Raw genomic sequence first — 22,191 nt, forward strand, 5'->3', positions numbered from 1 at the left:
CCTTATAGTTGATGTTATTCACGATTATTTTCTTTTACAAAAATTATTCCAAGCCCGTCCTCGTTATCAAAAGCAAAGACGTCATGAAAATAGTCATAAGATAAATCCACCAAACTGGAGAGGTACGTCATACTTTGACAGGACAGTTCACACGCACGCTCGATGTCCTCGGAGGGGCGAGCGCGCTACATTGCTTGAAGAAAGCTCATTTTGCGAGCACCTGTTCTAGTTTCGTGAATGCACTATTCCTCGGACGGGGCTGGGGTTAAGAATTTTTATTTCAAAATGTATTCCACGGACAAATAAGTAGAGAGAGTAGTACGGAAAACATCGGAACAAGTTACAGTTTGCGTTTTATCCTTAAAGATGTCTTGTGTATTTAATGTGGAGCGGACTCGACTAAGGGGCCGGGACTGTTGCCTCTCCATGAGAAAACGGGACAAAGAGAGGAATTCCTTTATAAGCGCATTCTGCTTCATTCGATTGATTTTCCAGGTGGACTGGATGTACACACATTTAATTGTAATGTGAATTTTGAGACTTGTGCTCGGGAATTGCAACAAAAAGTCAGGAATCACGGTGAGAAACGCTTCCGAGTGCCTCCTTTGTGATCCACGCGTGCATTAGGCTCTTACCACGCACCACGCTTTCGAATGCCTCGTTTATGATTCACGCGTGTATCAGGTTGGTACCACGCGCCACGCGTTCAAGCGTGATCGTGGACTCTTGCGAGAGGGCTGCGCTAAGTGTTTCTATACTTCTAGGTTCACTGAAGGCATTTCCTGCAAAATTGTTTGGAAAACTATAAAGTTTTGCATCAAACGTCTGTAATGAACTTTGAAGTACAAAAGCGCATCGAGCATCGCTCTCCCAAGAATTCGCGAAAGAGTCCACGATTGCCCTTGAAAGTGTGGCGCGCGCTAACAACCTGATAAACGCGTGGATGACAAGCAAGACATTCGAGAGCTTTTCTCAGCGCGACTCGTGTCGTTTTGCCACATTTCCCTAACACAAGTCTAAAAATTCCTTCTCAGAGACAAAGAAATCACTGAAAAACAGCTACGGAGTAAAGTGCTTCATCAATCGCCAAATGTTCTCTAGGACAGCCGTGAAGGCATTGAAATGCTAAATGGGTGAACATGTTCCATGTGGATCACCAACGATGCCAAGTGACCATTTTTTGTGACTGATAAAAGTAACACTTCCTCTTGAATTCATTCCTTAGAGGAGCTATTAGCTATTCCTTAGCTATTCCTTCTTGTATTGCGGGCGGCCTATACCTGTCTAAAGGAATCCCTTTTTCCACAGGAAGCTTACACAGAGACCAGGAGTTAGCCAATCACATCCTGTACATTGGGAATCTTCCACCAATCACATCCACTCGATTTCAATTAACCAAACGAGTGGATATGATTGGCCAATTTGGGAGCTAACAACAACAAATCTACCTCGGTCGCTCTCTTACATTTGAGATTTTGAATCGTGAAGTGGAATTCTGGAAAAGCGATAAAAAGTCATTGAATGAGTGTGAGATCAAAAAACTGTCGCGCTTTCTTATATCGTTTATAACAATCCGTTAGAGAAATTTTTGCTGCCAAAAGATATTCCTGGGAGAGGTGTACACGTTCGATCGTTTTGCCTTTGAGGTTTTTCTTTCTGATTATATCTTTCAGCCATCGATCGCGAGAATGCCGAAGGTTTGACTTCTTACCAATTGAGATTCGATGCTTATCTACACAAGAGAGGCGGATGAGATGTTCAAGAATAATTCGGAGTAACAGGATAAGTGAATGAGCTACCGATAAGCTTAATTTAGAATTTTTCAGAATTAGCCACTCGTTTAGATATCCACTCCGAATGGTCAGAGGAACATGCTGAGTGGCAGCCAATCACATCCTGTACATTAGAAATCTTCGACCTATCACATCCACTCGATTTGAATTAACCAAAACGAGTGGATGTGATTGGCCAATTTGCGAGTTAACAAAAACAAATATACAGCGGACCTTCTTATGGGCCCCTTACGTACTCTCACTTTTGAGGGATAGAATTTGGAAAAGCAATCTAAAAAGTCATTAGAAGAGTGTGAGATCAACAGAGACATCGTTTGTTGTCATATGTATCATGAGACCCTGTTTAGAGCAGTTATAAGCCAAAAGTTATTCTTAGAATCAGTGCACGCTCGATCATTTTGCTTTCGAGGTTTTTCTTATCGTATATATCTTTCAGCCATCGATGCGATAATGCCGAAATTTAGACTTCTTACCAATAGAGATTCGATTCTTGGCTGCACAAGAGAAGTGGATGAGGTTTTCAAGAAGAATTCGTAACAGCAGGACAAGCAAATGAGTTGCAACTGATTTGCAAATTTCCCGAAGATAGGTACCGATTAAACAATTTAGAAGTTTTATATTTAGATTTTTTCAAGCCAATTGTTATATTAAGGTCCAGACCACAGCTTAAAGCTTTTGTTTTATTTTATTAAACACCAATTTAGACTAACTGCTTCACTGCACACTAGCTGTATACCCCGAGGGCTTTTAAATATCATGGTATAAAGCAAAAAGTAAACAAGATAAAAAATATCATACTGAAGTGGGTATTATATTGATCAAATTTGAAGAGGTTTGGTGTGATGATTGGTTTGTGATATTTGCAAGTAGAATGATAATAGGAAAAACACATTGAGTCTTTTTTTTTAATCAACTGCAGGTTTTTGTTGTTGCAACATCCATTACTAAATTTCTTTAATACAGAATAAGTTTCAATAACTTTGTTCCATTTTCTTCAACATCATTCTCTGTTTCTGGGGCACAAATAAAAGAAACCCGAGTTACAAAAAGAGTAATAAATTCTGATTCAATAAATTTGCATATATGAGTAAAAGTTGTTGTTTCCACATGTAACAGGATGGTCCTGCTGAAGATTGCCCTGAGGTGGGGTGACCTTGACTGTGGCAAAGGTGACTTAGGAAACTTAAGCATTTGTTTATAGTCTTGGCCTGTAATTCTGATGATTACAGTTATTTTATGGTAACTCAAATGTCAGTCCTTATACAGGAATGTACCTTCCATATGACCTGTGCAGTCACATACCATGAGATAACTGAAATAAAATGTTATTGTGTTTGGCATTGAACTACCATTGTAAGTACAGTGGCATCAGTAGTCCCAAAAATGAATGATTTCCTGCAAGTATGAATGTATAGGAGGAGGTGTAGGGGTAATTAACCCTATTTTTGCAAGGATGCATAGGTTTTGATGATTGTAGAGTGTATCTTTTGGCTTTCAAGCTTTTTAACTTTGTATTCATGGAAACTATGTAGCATTTTTTATTTAGTGGAACTTAAGCCCTCAAAGGTGTAGCAATTGAATCTGCAACCAGATGTCCTTTGTTTACAACTGTGTGATTATATAATTTTTCTGACATTCATGTTTTTACTTTGACCTTACATTTACTTTCATGTTTAGGGGCACATAGGATGCATGGTTGGTGCTACTTCTGCTCAGGCCATGCCGAGGATAGCATTTCTTCCCTGAATAGTAGGACAACAAGCACATCTGTTGCCAAAGACAAATTGAAAATCAAAGAATAAATGAGTTGGTTGGTCTCCACAGTCCCTCCCAGTCAATATACAGCATGCAAGGCTCCCCATGAACTGGCTATAAAGAGAGTGATTCTCGCTTTTGCATCTTTAAGAAAGACATCATATAAAAATGGAAACTATCTAAACAAAAAGCCATGTTGGACACTTGCTAAAGAGAATGAAATTGCCTTTGTTTGCCAACTTTAAAAGCTGTATTCCATATGCTCAGTCTTTAAAGGACGCTGCCAAAAATTGCTTATTCCAAGGAAAGAAGAGGATAAAATTAGGAAAACAGAGTTCAAGGGGTCAAGAGGCCCAATTCCATGTTCTTCAGTACACACGTCCCATAGTTTCATGCAAATGGCTTGGACAATTCTGCCTTTAGATGGGGAAAATGGCAGAGGTCCAGTATTCTTGTTTTGTTTTTAAAACTTTGATGGTCCCTAAAAACTGATAGGTTATCACAAAATAAATAAAGAGTAGAATTAAATATGGGAAAAAAATAGTAATAGGTGATGTGGCTCAGTTCCTTGTTCTTCAGTCCACACGTTGCATAGTTTTAAGTATATTCCTTGGACAATTCTGTTTTTAGGTGGGGAAAATGGCAGAGGTCTAGCAGTCTTTGATTTTTTTAATTTTGTTTTTACAAATATATGGGTCTTTAATATCTGAAAGGTAAAATAAAGAGGCTCTTAATTTTAGGACAAACTCTCCTCGTCAGCGCTAGCACCTAAGGAAACGTTTGTAGAAAATTATGGAGAATATGCATACTGATGTAAGGGTGTAAAGATTTAAAAATAAGTACTGTTTTGCACACTGAAACTATTTGATACCCTTATCTCTGAAGCATTCAGAGTAGAGGAAGGGGGAATTAAGGCAAAAAGTTTACGCGCAGAAAGACAATGAAATTTAATCGCTGCAAGAGGTAAAAACACTGTCGATGATGCCTGACGATGCAGTGGATCGGCGAGAGCTCGGAGAGATGAAACGAGATAAAATTTCTATACAAAAATTATCACAACGATTGATTCCCATTCAGACTCTTGTGTGTGCTCATTAAAAGACGAAAGAAACGTTTTACCAGATCTAATTAGCTATATTTTATTTGAAATGTCTTACCGCACTCAAACTAAGAAGCTCCACACTTATCAACGGGTAAAAAATACGAAAAATAAGTTACAGAGTACCTTCATGATGCACAAGATTGGCAGTCATTTCGTACATTTCGTAGACAAGATGGCTCGTTCTTCAAATGCTAAGGATCATTTTAAACAGTTTAGAATATCACTATTACAAGTCAGATGGAAATCTACTCGTCTTCGTCCGCCATATTGAAAACTTATACTCAATACGCACGCTCTCTGAAGGATACCGCTGGAAATTCCTGACATGACGACGCTTTGATTACGTTTAAATGGTGTGTTGCAACAGCGGAAGTACAAAACTGATTAGTTTTAAACATTCTCGAGAAGTAACTGATTGGTATAAATAGCAAGTCAAATTTTGTTATCATGAAGATGTTTACATCGGGAAGTTATAAGGTCTTATTGGGTTATTGGTTGGTAAATTTGTAAAGGGAGAATGGAAGCGCTGAAAAGGAGAAACGGACTAGAGCTCAAAATATATACCAATAATAAATGGAAATAATATTGACTTCAAAGAGAATGCGTACAAGTCTTGAGCACTGTTCTAGTCTAGCGCGGAATTTACATATGGGATGCAGAAATTTCAGACTTTTTAACCAACTCAAACTCATCACGTTCTTGTAAAAAAATTCAGAAAAAATGCAGAAAAATTTCAGAAGTCGCTCAGTAACATGGACAAAAGTTTATGCATGTATACGGAAGTGTTCGCCTTAATTAAACGCATGCGTAGTGGGTTGGTCGGAACCCTGAAAGTCCCTAGAGGTCAACTTTGATCTTGTCCCACTTGGTTGAGCAACAAACCATAGATTCTTATATATACGAAAACAGACCTTTTATATAGACGTGCTCCCGAGCACATATACTAAAATTGGAACGATACAGAGAAGATTAGCATGGCCCCTGCGCAAGGATGACACGCAAATTCGTGAAGCGTTCCAAATTTTTTTTCTTTGCGGCAGATATATTAAATAAACTATATGAACTTCACTGCCACTTTTTGCTCCAAATTACAAAATATTATTTTCAAGGCATTACTTCGCTAAACAGACGATTAAATGGCTATAATAACTCGTAAACTAGTATTTTGAATCCAAATCGTCGCTTCTTCCGTGAAAAATTGCAAATTTAGGCCGAAAATAAAAAGAGAGTGAAAACACGCATAGAGCGACACTCTCGAAAGAGTCCACGATCGCGCTCGAATGCGTGACGCGCACTAACGACCAAACGCACGCGTGGATCACATACGAGGCATTCGATTCGAGTGCCTTTCTACGCGCGGCTCGTATCGTAGCTTTTGACCCTTTTCGGCACAACAACTAAAGAGTTAAGTGCTCCATCAAGGGCCAATTAGTCGCTGCGACAGTTGTACAAGCACCCAAATTTTAGTAAAATGCGTTTACATGTTCCATGTAAACTCATGGATCGCCATCGACGTCAAGCAACCAATTTTCTCTGACTGATGAAAGGAAGGTGTTTTCAAATCCATGCCTTAAAAGCAGTGTTGGAGAAACTGCAAAAGTTGTTGCGATGGAAGTACCAGGGGAAAATCTCTCTTCAGTGATTCAGGACGTTCCGTTCAATCGATCGAAGGCTCGATCGCTGAGGCCATCGATAGTACCTTTCAACCATAAAAAAATCGTCGTAGCTCTGATTGCATTCACCTGTGACTTAAGTTGCGACTTGAAATTGAGAATCTGTAGAGGAATACGACCTTCAGACTCTCGTGAATCGTGTAAGGATTTACGCAATCTGAAATTTATGGAATAACGTATGGACAAATTAAAAAGATTTAAATTATTAGTTAGAAGAAGGAACGAAGAACGATAACCAACAAGAAACTCGAACAGATACATCACATAACCGAGTAAACCACGCGTTCGATTACGATTGTACAAGCTAGCTATTGAGTAATTTCACCAAAACCCTGACATAAACAGTCTAAATAACAAAGCGTGCAGAACAATCAATGAAAATTAGGATAGTAATAAACTTACTTCGTGACAAGATTCCAAAGGTAACCTAAAAAGCGAATGAAAAGGGATAGCCAGAAGAACGTCAAGAAATGAAGAGCTAATATTCTTGCAGATTAAAGTAAAGGCGTATTGAAAACCTTATTTCAGACTCAAGTTACGAGTCAAAAATCAAACATTAAACATATTAAAATCAATTTCATCGAGGTTAAAATGTCACGCTATCGCTGTTGCATCGAAATTGAATTGAACGTTTTCGTTGGGTGAAAAATCATCGGATGTTTTAATCAAGATTAGACGTGCACATATTAAAATATAACCACTATTTTGTGACCACTTTTAACCACGATCAAGGGCCGCAAGCGCCTTTGGTTCCACATGAAAACAGACTAAACGTTGCGTGACAAGAAGTTAGTCACGACCACTGCGGTCAGGCTAATGTTCTCTGTAGAGTGAGCCAATCACATCCACTGAATTAGAAATCTTTGACCAATCACATCCACTGGATATTCATTCAGCTGACCAATCACATCAACTCGATTTCAATTAACCAAACGAGTGGATGCGATTGGTCAATTTGAGCTAACAAGTACAACAAATCTATAATAGATTGTTCCCTATCTAGTAAGGGAGGATTCTAATTCATTGAGAGAGAGAGAGAGATCAGCGAAAACTTTGAGCGTTCTAATCTGTATTATAAGATATAATTTATATTTAGAACTTTTTCAGCCAGAAAATATTTGTAGAAGAGACGTACGCGCTCGATTGTTTTCGTTTCTGTCGTTTACCTTTGAGGTTTTTCTTTCGGTTTATAGCTTCAGCTATAGCGAGAATGCCGAAGTTTAGACGTTTCAGCAATGGGGATTTGGTGCTTAACTACACGAAAGAAGCGAACGAGGTGTTCAAGAGGAATTCAGAGCAGCAGGACCAGGTCATTAGCATACTTCCCGAAGAGGTAGGCTTAAACAATTGAAAGGCTCAGAGCAAGAACGACCCCTTGATTTTTCGGCCATTTTTGAAAGTCTTCAGAAGTAGTTGTCAACAAAAAGCCAATTGTTAAAGTCCTAACCGGCACGGCTTATCGCTTTTGTTTTGTTTAGTAAAACATCAGTTAAGACCGACTGCTTCATTGCGCTCTTAATTGTATACTCTGAGGACTTAAACACAAACAAAACAATTAAAAGTTTAAGACCGATTTGTTCTTACCGATATTGAGGCGGCGAGGCGAAAGTTCAGGTCATTTAAATACGAGTCACGTCAAGTTCAGGTCATATTCTACTTCAGGTCGCCTGATAAAGAAAAAAATTGAAAAAACAAGCGAACAGTGAGAAATAGCCCGAACTACTCATGCATAATGGTATTTTCGATCGACGGAAAATCGCTTAGTTGGTTTATTTATCTGTAACCTCGTGATATTAGCCATGTATATTAACCCTGTGCGTATCGAAGCCGCTAAGACGGAATCTTATCTTGTTTTGCGACGATTACAGTAAAATTGAATTGCTTGTGGCTTTTAAATTATGGTGATAATAAAACTTAGCGATGTTACAATCAGACGTTAATAAAAAACCTATCCTACGCTAAGATACTCGATTAAGAAACGAATTCATATTTAGTTCATAGTTATGACTTAAAAAAAAATACTTGTTCATTTAGTGATGAAAGTTTCTTCGTATTCCTTTGGTTTTAGAAAGACTTACCCTGAAGGGTCTTTTATTCCATTGCTCAACTTAACAACCTAATCTTTGTTATCACAGCACTATTACGTTCAGGTCAAATTGTTAAACTGTTAAGAAGAGAAAAGGGGATGTTCAAAATGAACTTGATGTTCAAGGAGAGTACTTGCTCCAGTTTGGAAAATATCGTGGCCAGTCCTTCAGATGGATGCTGGAAAACGCTCCTAGCTACATTGGTTGGTTTGTTGACAACATCCGCAATGAAAAAGTGACCAAATCTCCTATAAGTCAAAACAAAGCTGCCTCAAAGAAGTATGTGGAATCTTTTCAAGAGGGTTGTGATGTTGTGGCCCTGAAGAAAAAGCAGAGGGAGGATAAAGAGCCCAAAAAGCAACACAATTCTCCACAACCAAGCCAAAACTCTGCATCAAAAAAAGTTGTCTCCCCCCTGGCAGCTGGTCTGGCATCTGGGCACATAAGCACCAAAAACTTTTTGCCCTGGGTTGCATCAACTACAGGTGTTGAAAAGTTCAAACCCACCATCCTTGTATCAGTGAGAAAAAGAAAACCGAAGACACCTTCTGCTACTGTGACTTCTACATCTACATGTATTCAAGATGTAGATGATGAAGAGCTTTGTGCCTTTGCTGACCAAATAGAGGATAATTTAGGTAATATTTCAAATTTTAGGTATTACTGTTTCTGTTTGAAGATGTGTTCTGAAATAATGTTCTGCATTTTCATTGTAGTCCAACCAACCAGTGAGCCAAATATAAGTCAGCAGCTTACACCAGGTGCATCTCAATCAATACAAGCACCTGAACCAGAAAGCCTGTGCCACTAGTACCAGAAGTAGTTGAAGTGCCTGTGGCTCAGCCAGAGCAATTACTAACAGCTTCAGTAGCCCTCCTCAGCAGTGTTAGGAATCAAGGTACAGGTTTTTGTATCAAATGTTATTAATATTTCACTCTTTTAATGATGAAAATATGTTATTCTTCAGAACATTCCTTACTTCCAGATGGATGGCTTAAGACATTACCTAAAGCTGGCCACCTGTGGGTGTCTCAGGCCTTATTTACAACAAACAATAAGGGAGAGGCAAAGCTGGACTTTAGCAGGTGAACCGACATATTGATTTTTATTTGTTCAATGCAATAAGTGTTAGAGAACAGTTGAATAACTCTATCATTAGCCATTGCAATATTACTGTACATATGTAAAAAATAATATATTTTTTTTATTATATGTGACTATTTATTTCTTTTATTATTATTATTTCTTACTATTCTTTACTACTTTTTATTATTGTATATTGATATACTTTATGTTACATACAAGCTTACTATTTTTTGTGAGAAAAATATAGTTCACTTATTTTTACATTGAAGAGTGTTTTTCAGTAAACAGTCTTTTCTTACTACAGTGTATTTACTCTTCTTTAGGGTCAACAAGTTATTTTGGGATCCCCCTCAGCCATCTCTTATAAGCACACAACCACCTCGACTTGAAAGATATTTTGCGCAATGGCTGCTACTTTGGATGCCACGCAAGCTTTGGAAAGTCACTCTGTATTGCCTACATGAGGCCTGTGACAGGAAACTACTCACCAGTGCTGGGATATACAGTACTGTGAGGCAAGTTGTAGACATTGACAGCAACTATAACCTTGCTGCGGAGTACTTAGAGCGTAGGCATTGCAAGAGAAAGGTTATCAGCTGGAGCCCTGGGATTATAAAAAACTTGATACTGGCCATCAACTTCAGTTCCCAGTTTTGCTAACCTACCAGTATGCTTGTGATGTCCGAATTATCAGACTGTTGAGAAACAGGGGCCTTGGCAACAGCTCAACGCAATTACAAAAGAAGCTTACTGAAGAGCACAGTGAAAAGTGGCTCCAAAAATCAGCCCAGTATCTGACTGACTGCAAATACTTTGCCAATGCATTCAAAAGTGGGCTCACTGGTCCCCTTAACTTTCAAGAGCCTCCAGAATTTGTACCAGTGCCAAAGTACAAGTGGCTGCTCACAGTGCATACCTTAGATATCATGGCCAGAATGGACTATGTTAAAGCATCCATCACCTCCGTCTAAGGAAGAATATTGAAAATGGACTCTAATTAGAAAATTGTGAGAAAACTTGCAGGAGGTAGTGCTGGTACTGCTTCCTGGGCCACTAATGTTGGAAATGAAAATGGACAAGTGCTCATGTCAGTGATGACTGTCAATGAAGGAACTGGGTTGGAAAACATGGCAAATGGACCAATGAGAAGATATTCTTTGGCTGGTGTCTCACCTCCCGAGGTCCTTTATGTTGACAGAGATTGTTGTTCCACTGGCAAGGCTAAGAGGCTATTCTCACTCTGGGACAATTTAGTGATCTGCCTTGATATTTGGCACTTTATGAGAAGAATTGCTGCTGGATGTAACACAGAGGCACATCCAGTCTATAGTGTGTTTGTCAGTTGTCTATCACAATGCATCTTCCAATAGAGTAAAGAAGATCTGGATTTATTGAAGTCTGCCAAAAGAGGTCAATTGCAGATTCAAGGTGTTGCTGACCCTTCTGATGCAACCATTATTGAAAAGATTGCACGGAGAGAATTGACTCGACATTGCCGTAGGAGAACTAGGGGAATTGTTGACACTACTACAATGATTTACGATCTATTACTGACATTTACTTTGTCAGGGATGTGATACTACTGGAGTACCTTTACTTGACAAGACCCGTGTATGGGAAATATGGGACAACCAAAAGCACCACATTCCATGCATCCAGGACCCTGAGGGGGTGCAACTGTATTAAAAAACTGGGGTCTTGACTGAAGGTGGTGTCCAACTTCCAACTTATAGATGTGCAAGAGGTTCAACATCTTTGGAGTCATTCCACCTGCATATTAATAAATTCATACCAGGTAACAATATCTGTGTAAAAACTTAACATGTCCCAAATACTACAGCCTATAACACTGTTTTCATTTATTTTAGGTACTTCAGCAAGTGACATTCATTTTCAAGCTTACTTGTTAGATGGCCTGATGAGGTGGAATTCTGATCATGCTTCTGCTGCAGTTTCAATTACTGAATTAGGACCAGAAAGCTACAGTGGATTATTAATACATGCTGTGAATGAGCTAAGTGAAGATGTCCTTGGAAAGAAAATCAAGCCCAATGTTCAGAATATTGGAATCTATACAGGTGAAATGACAGGAGTAGAGTATCTCTTCAATCAGACTGGTGAGATTCTCAAGGACAACACCCTAGAAGATGAAGATAGGATGCCACAGGGGGAAGAACCTCTTTCGGATGTTAACCTAGACTAAATAGATGAAGGATTTAATGAAGATGAAGATGAGACAATTGCACCTGCAGAGCAGGTGTTTACTGTGCCTTTGGGTAGTGAAAGAGGTAAGTGTGCATTGTCCACAAAATCTGCCTTTCCCAAATTTTTAACTGAAAATGTGAATTTTCATTTAGACTTAGATGCTACCAGTACTTCTGATGAAGACTCTGCTGAGCTTGTTGGAAGTGATGCAGAGGTAAGTTTTTAGTATTATTTTGTAGTACTTTATATAAGGATTCAGAAAGTAAACTCTGAATTATATTTGTCCATAGGACTCTGCTAGGCCTGACAATATTCAAGGATATGGAGAAGTCCAGGCTTTAGCAGCATATTTGGTTTCTGTGAGAGAGGGAAATATGGCCTTGTCCAATACACAAGCCAAAGAAATCATCAGACTGTGGAAAAGCCTTCATGAATATGACCAACAACCAACAACATTTGCTCCACGACACTGCACTACACTGGTGAAGGGAAAGTTTAAAGCTCCAAAGAGAAGAAGTACCAATGTTGTACCAGGGCTGGACAGTAGGTGAGCTACTGTACGGCTAATGTTGTACATATGACACACGACTCTTTTTTCATTTAATATGGTTTTTCTTTCTTTAAGATGTTTTCTAGGCTCCAACAGTGCTCCAGTCCAATGGCCAGATTGTTACATGTACACAGAGGCAATAATATCTGAACCATGTAATCTACATCCTGGGCCAGAGAAATTAAAGAAAACAACAACAAACCATTGGTCTCTTGTGTAAAGACTACAGAGGCATACAAGAACGTGTTATGAACAATAGCATGGTGATGAGAGAGACACAGATTTAGCTACCAGATATAAACCAAACAACACTAAGTCAGTGGTATATCAAGCGACAAAAGAAGAAAGAACAAGAAATACTTAAACAGGAACTACCTCAACGAACTCAACCAGCAGCATCAAAGACACCTTTACCAGCAGCCACACCACTGCCTCTGTCTCTGCCACAAGTCAACTATCCTGTGCCCTTTCAATTTGTATTACCAACCAATGCCACAGGGACGGCCATTCTCAGAGGTCAAACTTCAAAAGCTTGCCGACCGATGCCAATTCTTCCAGCTCCTGTTCCTCCTGTTCCTTTCTTACAGCCACCAACAGTAGTAAGAAGATTTCCCCCTGTTCCATTACAATCCAAAATACAAAGACAACATCATCAGCCTTAATCTTGGCAACAAAAGTCTCAATCTCAACCATCACACCCAAAGCAAAAAGATGAAACAAGGACTACCCAGGAACCAAAGACAAGCAGCAGTCGTGAGCGATCCTTGTATAACATGGTTTGCCCCAAGTGTGGAAAGAAGAAAGACCCTGAAAATCATAAACAATACTTTGGAAACTGGTATTGTAACACAATGACCGAGAGCTTTGAGAAAGAAGGAAAACCTTAAAAACAACAAAGGATATAAAAAGAAGAAGACAGATTGACTTATATAATTTTTGTTTATTTGTTTATTTATTTTAACTTTTTTTCCATTCAAGCTTGCTTAAACAACGCCGAGTGCTGGGCAGTGGTCAATTAGCCTGGCTCCCTCAGTGAGCAACTAGCTCCTGAGGATTGGGCAATGGTTCCCTTGGTGGAGGAAATGCTATCATAAATTCAAATTTTCAAACTTTTAATGCTGCCTAGTGCAATTGCTAGAAGGTCCCAAGCCCTTAATAAAGCAGAGGGAAAGTTTGTTGCATTTTTTCATTTGCTTTTGTTTTATACTTTTCAACAGCTTCCCATAAAGGAATTTTCACTTTATTATGTATATTTGCATTAATTTTAGCCTGCTAAACGTGATTTCTGTATTCTTCTCTTTGCTGACTACCTGTACTTCTATATAGGAATCCCCTTTTGCTGTGGGATCCAAAACAGAGAAGAATGGGCGCCTCCCTCGACCAAGGAAGGCACCAATTCTTCTCTGTTGGGATCTCAGTAGAAAGAATTGACCAATGACATCTGCTCGTTTGGTTATTTCAAATCTACCATACCACTATGCCAAGTAACCAATTTTTCCTGACTGATGAAAGGAAAACTTCTTCTTGAATTCATTCCTTAAAAGTAGAGTTTGAGGAAGTCAACAAGTTGTTGTGATGGGAGTTTGGAGATTTGAGAAATCTCCAGTGATTCAGGACTTCCCGGCTCAATTGCTAAATAGGTAATTTAGTGTTAACAACTAAGTTGAAAACGTAAATTGACCACCGTAAAGAGTTTAAAGGCTAAATTGCTAAATAGTAAAGCAGGATGAAATTTTGAAGGATTCTCTCATCCTTTCTCATTTATTTGCTTAATACACTTTTCAACAGCTTCCATTGGACGTATTTTCACATAAAAATAACTTGATTTGCTTTTGTCACGCTTTGCGCGTGACCTGTGCCATGGGGACCTCAAGAGAGGTATTAACAGAGAAGAATGGGCGCCTTCCATGGTCGTGCCGGTCGTGACTAACTTCTTGTCACGCAAATTTTAGTCTGTTTTCATGTGGAACCAAAGGCGCTTGCGGCCCTTGATCGTGGTTAAAAGTGGTCACAAAATAGTGGTTAAATTTTAATATGTGCACGTCTAATTTTGATTAAAAGATCCAATGATTTTTCACCCAACGAAAACGTTCAATACAATTTCGATGCGACAGCGATAGCGTGACATTTTTACCTCGATGAAATTGATTTTAATATGTTTAATCTTTGATTTTTGAATCGTAACTTGAGTCTGAAATAAGGTTATCAATACGCCTTTACTTTAATCTGTTAGAATATTAGCTCTCCATTTCTTGACGTTCTTCTGACTGTCCCTTTTCATTCGCTTTTTAGATTACCTATGGAATCTTGTCATGAAGTAAGTTTATTACTATCCCCATTTTCATTGATTGTTCTGCACGCTTTGTTATTTAGACTGTTTATGTCAGGGTTTTGGTGAAATTACTCAATAGCTAGCTTGTACAATCGTTATCGAACGCGTGGTTTACTCGGTTATGTGATGTATCTGTTCGAGTTTCTTGTTAGTTATCGTTCTTCGTTCCTTCTTTTAACTAATGATTTAAATCTTTTTAATTTGTCCATACGTTGTTCCATAAATTTCAGATTGCATAAATCCTTACACGATTCACGAGAGTCCGAAGTTTGTATTCCTCTACAGATTCTCAATTTCAAGTCGCAACTAAAGTCACAGGTGAATGCAATCAGAGCTACGACGATTATTTTTATGGTTGAAAGGTACTATCGATGGCCTCAGCGATCGAGCCTTCGATCGATTGAACGGAACGTCCTGAATCACTGAAGAGAGATTTGCCCCTGGTACTTTCATCGCAACAACTTTTGCAGTTCCTCCAACACTGCTTTTAAGGCATGGATTTGAAAACACCTTCCTTTCATCAGTCAGAGAAAATTGGTTGCTTGACGTCGATGGCGATCCATGAATTTACATGGAACATGTAAACGCATTTTCCTAGAATTTGGGTGCTTCTACAACTGTCACAGCTAACAACTGGCCCTTGATGGAGCACTTAACTCTTTAGTTGTTGTGCCGAAAAGGGTCAAAAGCGACGATAGGAGCCGCGCGTAGAAAGGCACTCGAATCGAATGCCTCATATGTGATCCACGCGTGCGTTTGGTCGTTAGCGCGCGCCACGCATTCGAGCGCGATCGTGGACTCTTTCGAGAGTGTCGCTCTATGCGTGTTTTCACTCTTTTTTTACATTTTCGGCCTAAATTTGCAATTTTTCACGGAAGAAGCGACGATTTGGATTCAAAATACTAGTTTACGAGTTATTACAGCCATTCAATCGTCTGTTTAGCGAAGTAATGCCTTGAAAATGATATTTTGTAATTTGTTGCAAAAAGCGGCAGTGAAGTTCATATAGTTTATTTAATATATTTCTGCCGCAAAGAAGAAAAAATTTGGAACGCTTCACGAATTTGCGTGTCATCCTTGCGCAGGGGCCATGCTAATCTTCTCTGTATCGTTCCAATTTTAGTATATGTGCTGCCGTTAAGCGAGCACGTTTATGCAATATGTCTGTTTTCGTATATATAAGAATCTATTGTTTGTTGCTCAACCAAGTGGGACAAGATCGAAGTTGACCTCTAGGGACTTTTAGGATTCCGACGAACCCACTACGCATGCGTTTAATTAAGGCGAACACTTCCGTATACATGCATACACTTTTGTCCATGTTACTGAGCGACTTCTGAAATTTTTCTACATTTTTTTTGAATTTTTTTACAAGAACATGATGAGTTTGAGTTGGTTAAAAAGTCTGACATTTCTGCATCCCATATGTAAATTCCGTGCTAGACAAGAACAATGCTCAAGACTTGCACGCATTCTCTTTGAAGTCAATATTATTTCCATTTATCATTGGTATATATTTTGAGCTCTAGTCCGTTTCTCCATTTCAGGGCTTCCATTCTCCCTTTACAAATTTACCAACCAATAACCCAACAAGACCTTATAACTTCCCGATGTAAACATCTTCATGATAACAAAATTTGACTTGCTATTTATACCAATCAGTTACTTTTCGAGAATGTTTAAAACTAATCAGTTTTGTACTTCCGCTGTTGTTGCAAAACACCATTTAAACGTAATCAAAACGTTTTCCAAACGTCGTTATGACGTTATCTGCCATTGAGTAAAGGAATTTCCAGCGGTATCCTTCAGAGAGCGTGCGTATTGAGTATAAGTTTTCAATATGGCGGACGAATACGAGCAGATTTCCATCTGACTTGCAATAGTGATATTCCAAACTGTTTAAAATGATCATCAGCATGTGAAGAACGAGCCATCTTTTCTACGAAATGTACGAAATGACTGCCAATCTTGTGCATCATGAAGGTACTCTGTAACTTATTTTTCGTATTTTTTACCCGTTGATAAGTGTGGAGCTTCTTAGTTTGAGTGCGGTAAACAAGAAGACATTTCAAATAAAATAAAGCTACGGTAATTAAATCTGGTGAAACGTTTCTATCGTCTTTTAATGAGCACACACAAGAGTCTGAGTGGGAATCAATCGTTGTGATAATTTTTGTATTGAAATTTTATCTCGTTTCATCTCTCCGAGCTCTCGCCGATCCACTGCATCGTCAGGCATCATCGACAGTGTTTTTTACGATGGCCCACAAGGGACTCGCTGCAAAGAAAAAGAAACGCTGCAAACAAAAAAGTGAATGCTGCAAACAAAAAAGTGATCGCTGCAAATAAAAAAAGTGATTGCTGCAAACAAAAAAGTGAATGCTGCAAACAAAAAAGTGAATGCTGCAAACAAAAAAGTGATTGCTGCAAACAAAAAAGTGATTGCTGCAAACAAAAAAGAACAGATCATGCGTGCGCATTATGCCCGAGGGACTGGATAGAGTTTTGCTCGTCTCCAGAGCCTACGAGTATTTCCCTCCATTTTTCCAGCATGAAACCCTTGGGGCAACTAGCTTAAAAGTGAGTGATCTCAGGGGCCCTCCAAAAAAGTTTTCTACAGCAATAACTAAGCTCTACAGAAGCACACTATGCAGACAAAAGGTGTAAGAGAATCAATGAATTCTTTAATTCTTGGTCCCTCCCAGGCCAACCTATTGTACAAATCTCATGACATCTGTTCCAGTTTCATCAGTCAATTTTTCAAGCTTCAAGCTTTTCCTGCAATTATGTACTTGTTCTTGAAGCTGAAAATTAACAAGGTTCCTTTAAATTAAGTTTACATAACAACCTAACAATTTGTGAAAATCACACAAATCCCAAGCTATCTCCAGAATTATGCTCTTAATAAAATAAACTTTTAAAGCAAATTGGGATTTTGCCCTAGTTCTTTTTATTTTTTTGTTACTTTTTAAATACATTTGTATAAATAATGCTCCCCTAACTCTCCCCAAAACTTTTAGAACAGATGCAAACTCTTAAGAATGATCAAGCTTTACCTTATTATTAAAAATTTTTACATCTTAGACTACCAAGTTATCACAGAAGTTTTTTTCAGTACTTAGACCTGTTTAACACCTAAAAAGAAGAACACATACATAACACACACAATCAGCCAGGTCAAAATGTGTTGCAGCCAACAATTTGGCCACCTACAATGAAATAGCTGCCAATTTCACACATGTCAGACTTCTATTCAGGACAAGATTTGGCCTCTGCTGCCTATTACTATTGCCACCTTGCCTGCCACTCAAAATTTCAACTGAGATTGTACATACATACATGTGGGATTAGGTTACATGAGCGAACCTGCACTATTGAAAGAGGTCAATGAATTATAACTCAAAGAAACATTGATAAATGAAATAAATCAATAGAAATGACAAAAATTAAACTAACCGCAGACAGCACTTTTTTGGCCTTCGTGGCCTGATCAGTGCAGTGATCTTCAACTAAGTGCTTAATTTGGACATAAAACCAAAACTTGTTATGGTTAAATATTATTATTTTTCTTTCAATATTCCCATTCTAGTTGATGTATATTATTTGAATAACAAATCTTATTAGCATGTTAAATTCACCTGAGGACAAGGCATACACTTTGTGCCAAAATTGCTTTGCATCAAGTACGTTATCTAGTACATCATTACCATCGTCAGGTATTTCTAATTTACTCTTGAAAATCACACAAATCATAAGCTATATACAGCATACAATTGGCAGCAAATTATTAAAAAGGAATGCAGTAATCTTTAATAATAAGATTACTTAGTAGCTAAATAACAAATAGCCTAGTCAAAATGTGCCGGTAACCAGGGATTTGGCTGTCCACACAGAACATTTGTTAGGCGTCTAGTCTGGACAAGGTTTGGCCTCTACCTTCTATTACTATAGCCAGCTTGCCTACTTCTAAAAAACATTTTGACTAGGCTGAAAAAAATGTTTGAGAGAAAAATGGCCACAACAAGCCCACTTACTGCAAAATAAGAAACATAAAAGTAACAATTCAAATTAATACAGAATATAAGCCTTGCAGGATTTGGCTCTCAATAAAATTAGTTAAAATAGCCGATCTTGAGTTTAACTACTCACTCAAAATGGGCTGACAGCCTGCAATTTGGCCGCCTACAATGAAGTATCTTCCACTGACTTCACACCTTTCAGACTGCTTTTCAGGATGAGGTTTGGCCTCTGCTGCCTATAATTACAACAGCCATCTTGTCTACTACTAAAGAACATTTTGACTGGGCTGTGCAAGTGTTACTAGCATATAAAAAGCACCTTCAGGTAGATTACAGCAAAGCAGACTTTGTACCAAATGCTCTGCATTAAGTACATCATTACCCTCTTCAAGTATTTCTAGTTTACTTGTGAAAATCCCACAAATCACAAGGTATATTACATTATTTATTCCAGTTGACAAAGCAATCAAGGGTAATTTTTTCATAATAAGATGCAATGATCTTCAGTATCAAGATTATTTGGTACCTAAATAGTAAAATGTTCGAGAGAAGAAATAATCGTAAACATTTTTTCTTTCTCATCAGCATCGACTTCCAAAAATAATGGGTAATGACCACCTAAAACAAAGAAGAAATAAATCAAATTTGTGATTTCACAGGGCTAAAATACGAAACAAGTATGCATCTATTTTATTTCCTACCACTTACAAGTGGCAGGAATGGCTGAAATGGCCTTCACGTGAACACAACAGAATCCTATGCGTATATAACCATGTAGAACTATTTATTCGGTATCGAAATTACATCCCAAATGTCATGATATTTGACTGAAACTCAGCTTACCCATGTTTCGTTGAGACTTCGAAACTTGCTGCTTTTTACCATCGTTTCAATGTTTTATTGTTGTTCAAAAGGTGGTAGTGCCATTGCAGACCGTGATTTTTTTTACTTGAGAACCAGATCGCAACACCCAAGCCTTTTCACGCTAAAATATTAAACTATTGAGATTTCCTTCGCCGCCGTAAGCCGCCATTTTATCTTTCCCTGGATACAAGTTCCCAAGCTTCGAGCCCGAAGGTCTCAACATGCACCGAAATTATGCTATTCGTTACTTCAGGGCCAATTTAGAAATAACGATAATCGTTATTTTGGTGTCGAGATTATGCTGGAAAAATGGAGGGAAATACTCGTAGGCTCTGGAGACGAGCAAAACTCTATCCAGTCCCTCGGGCATAATGCGCACGCATGATCTGTTCTTTTTTGTTTGCAGCAATCACTTTTTTGTTTGCAGCAATCACTTTTTTGTTTGCAGCATTCACTTTTTTGTTTGCAGCATTCACTTTTTTGTTTGCAGCAATCACTTTTTTTTATTTGCAGCGATCACTTTTTTGTTTGCAGCATTCACTTTTTTGTTTGCAGCGTTCACTTTTTTGTTTGCAGCGTTTCTTTTTCTTTGCAGCAAGTCCCTTGTGGGCGATCACTTTTTTGTTTGCAGCATTCACTTTTTTGTTTGCAGCGTTCACTTTTTTGTTTGCAGCGTTTCTTTTTCTTTGCAGCGAGTCCCTTGTGGGCCATCGTAGTTTTTACCTCTTGCAGCGATTAAATTTCATTGTCTTTCTGCGCGTAAACTTTTTGCCTTAATTCCCCCTTGCTTTACTTTGAATGCTTCAGAGATGAGGGTGTTAAATAGTTTCAGTGTGCAAAGCAGTACTTATTTATAAATCTTTACACCCTTACATCAGTATGCATATTCTCCATAATTTTCTACAAACGTTTCCTTAGGTGCTAGCGCTGACGAGGAGAGTTTGTCCTAAAATTAAGAGCCTCTCTATTTTACCTTTCAGATATTTAAGACCCATATATTTGTAAAAACAAAACAAAAAAAAATTCAAAGGCTGCTGGACCTCTGCCATTTTCCCCATCTAAAAACAGAATTGTCCAAGGGATATCCTTTCAACTATGCAACGTGTGGACTGAAGAACAACAAACTGAGCCACATGACCTATTACTATTTTTTTTCCATATTTAATTCTATTCTATATTTATTTTGTGATAACCTATCAGTTTTTAGGGACCATCAAAGTTTTAAAAACAAAACAAAGACTACTGGACCTCTGCCATTTTCCCCATCTAAAGGCAGAATTGTCCAAGCCATTTGCATGAAACTATGGGATGTGTACTGAAGAACATGGAATTGGGCCTCTTGACCCCTAGAACTCTGTTTTCCTAATTTTATCCTCTTCTTTCCATGGAATAAGCAATTTTCAGCAGAGTCCTTTAAAGACTGAGCATATGGAGTACAACTTTTAAAGTTGGCAAACAAAGGCAATTTCATTCTCTTCAGCGAGTGTCCAACATGGCTTTTTGTTTAGATAGTTTCCATTTTTATATGATGTCTTTCTTAAAGATGAAAAAGCGAGAATCACTCTCTTTATAGCCAGTTCATGGGGAGCCTTGCATGCTGTATATTGACTGGGAGGGACTGCAGAGACCAACCAACTCATTGATTCTTTGATTTTCAATTTGTCCTTGGCAACAGATGTGCTTGTTGTCCTACTATTCAGGGAAGAAATGCTATCCTCTGTGTGACGTGAGTAGAAGTAGCCCCAACCATGTATCCTATGTGCCCCTAAACATGAAAGGGGAGGAGTAAGGTCAAAGTAAAAACATGAATTCCAGAAAAATTATATAATCATACAGTTGTAAACAAAGGACATCAGGTTGCAGACTCACTTGCTACTCCTTTGAATGCTTAAGGTACAAATAAATAAAAATGCTACACAGCTCCCATGAATGCAAAGTTAAAAAGCTTGAAAGCCAAAAGATACACTCTACAATCATCAAAACCTATGCATCCTTGCAAAAATAGGGTCAATTACCCCTACACATCCTCCCATACATTCATACTTGCAGGAAATCATTTATTTTGGAGACTACTGATGCCACTGTACTTACAATGGTAGTTCAATGCCAAACACAATAACATTTTCTTTCAGTTATCTCATGGTAAGTGATTGCACAGGTCATATGGAAGGTACATTCCTGTATAAGGACTGACATTTGAATTACCATAAAAAAACTGCAATCATCAGAATTACAGGCCAAGACTATTAACAAATGCTTAAGTTTACTAAGTCACCTTTGCCACAGTCAAGGTCACTCCACCTCAGGGCTATCTTCAGCTGGACCATCCTGTTACAAGTGGAAACAACAACTATTACTCATATATTCAAATTTATTGAATCAGAATTTATTACTCTTTTTGTAACTCAGGTTTCTTTTATTTGTGCTCCAGAAACAGAGAATGATGTTGAAGAAACTGGAAAAAAGTTATCGAAACTTATTCTGTATTAAAGAAATTTAGTAATGGATGTTGCAACAACAAAAACCTGCAGTTGATTAAAAAAAAGACTCAATGTGTTTTTGCTATTATCATTCTACTTGCAAACATCATAAACCAATCATCAAACCAAACCTCATAAAATTTGATCAATATAATACCCACTTCAGTATGATATTTTTTATCTTGTTTACTTTTTGCTTTATACCATGATATTTAAAAGCCCTCAGGGTATACAGCTAGTGTGCA

The 22,191-nt window shown here is 38.2% G+C and overlaps 1 protein-coding gene, 4 long non-coding RNA genes and 2 other non-coding genes across 11 annotated transcripts in view; 3 read left to right on the top strand and 4 right to left on the bottom strand.

The window, feature by feature from the left end:
* Positions 1–2,242: 2,242 nt before the first annotated feature.
* Positions 2,243–4,093, top strand: LOC149034490 (uncharacterized). Its single transcript, XR_016183165.1, has 3 exons — positions 2,243–2,382; positions 2,910–2,962; positions 3,471–4,093. It is a non-coding gene; the product is annotated as an uncharacterized LOC149034490 (long non-coding RNA).
* LOC149034491 (uncharacterized) lies at positions 2,381–7,178 on the bottom strand. Its single transcript, XR_016183168.1, has 4 exons — positions 6,726–7,178; positions 4,774–6,480; positions 3,453–4,254; positions 2,381–2,806 (listed from the first exon to the last, which is right to left on the bottom strand). It is a non-coding gene; the product is annotated as an uncharacterized LOC149034491 (long non-coding RNA).
* Positions 5,575–5,676, top strand: LOC113679634 (U6 spliceosomal RNA). The gene has a single exon (XR_003447010.2). It is a non-coding gene; the product is annotated as a U6 spliceosomal RNA (small nuclear RNA).
* Positions 7,179–7,468: 290 nt separating the features above from the next.
* Positions 7,469–9,493, top strand: LOC149034492 (uncharacterized). Its single transcript, XM_089194880.1, has 4 exons — positions 7,469–7,656; positions 8,487–9,048; positions 9,127–9,308; positions 9,378–9,493. Exons 1-3 carry the CDS (start codon positions 7,534–7,536, stop codon positions 9,219–9,221), a joined length of 780 nt encoding a protein of 259 aa, XP_089051006.1. The 5' UTR covers positions 7,469–7,533; the 3' UTR covers positions 9,222–9,308; positions 9,378–9,493.
* A 6,130-nt stretch (positions 9,494–15,623) lies between these two features.
* LOC149034493 (U6 spliceosomal RNA) lies at positions 15,624–15,732 on the bottom strand. The gene has a single exon (XR_016183247.1). It is a non-coding gene; the product is annotated as a U6 spliceosomal RNA (small nuclear RNA).
* Positions 15,733–17,247: 1,515 nt separating this feature from the next.
* LOC149034494 (uncharacterized) lies at positions 17,248–19,913 on the bottom strand. 3 transcript variants are annotated; one of them, XR_016183163.1, is made up of 4 exons: positions 19,446–19,913; positions 19,129–19,220; positions 18,733–18,838; positions 17,248–17,387 (listed from the first exon to the last, which is right to left on the bottom strand). It is a non-coding gene; the product is annotated as an uncharacterized LOC149034494 (long non-coding RNA). The 3 variants fall into 3 exon arrangements; XR_016183164.1 differs by lacking the exon at positions 19,129–19,220; XR_016183162.1 differs by having other exon boundaries at positions 17,248–18,838.
* Positions 19,914–20,613: 700 nt separating this feature from the next.
* LOC113679624 (uncharacterized) overlaps positions 20,614–22,191 on the bottom strand; it is a 97,038-nt gene continuing 95,460 nt past the window's right edge. For all 3 annotated transcript variants that reach the window (XR_016183166.1, XR_016183167.1, XR_003447008.2), the window contains 2 exons: positions 21,742–21,794; positions 20,614–21,231 (listed from right to left, as the gene is read on the bottom strand). This is a non-coding gene — a long non-coding RNA (uncharacterized LOC113679624). The remainder of the gene's footprint in view (positions 21,232–21,741; positions 21,795–22,191) is intronic.

This window comes from Pocillopora damicornis, chromosome 14 (assembly GCF_964200805.1).
Source record: "Pocillopora damicornis chromosome 14, jaPocDami1.2, whole genome shotgun sequence".
Lineage (NCBI taxonomy): Eukaryota > Metazoa > Cnidaria > Anthozoa > Scleractinia > Pocilloporidae > Pocillopora > Pocillopora damicornis.

Coding starts and splice junctions, on each gene's coding strand:
- LOC149034492 (XM_089194880.1), top strand. CDS start 7,534: ATGCCGAAGTTTAGACGTTTCAGCAATGGGGATTTGGTGCTTAACTAC. Junction 7,657..8,486: donor TTAGCATACTTCCCGAAGAG/GTAGGCTTAAAC, acceptor TCAAATTGTTAA/ACTGTTAAGAAGAGAAAAGG. Junction 9,049..9,126: donor CCAAATAGAGGATAATTTAG/GTAATATTTCAA, acceptor TTTTCATTGTAG/TCCAACCAACCAGTGAGCCA.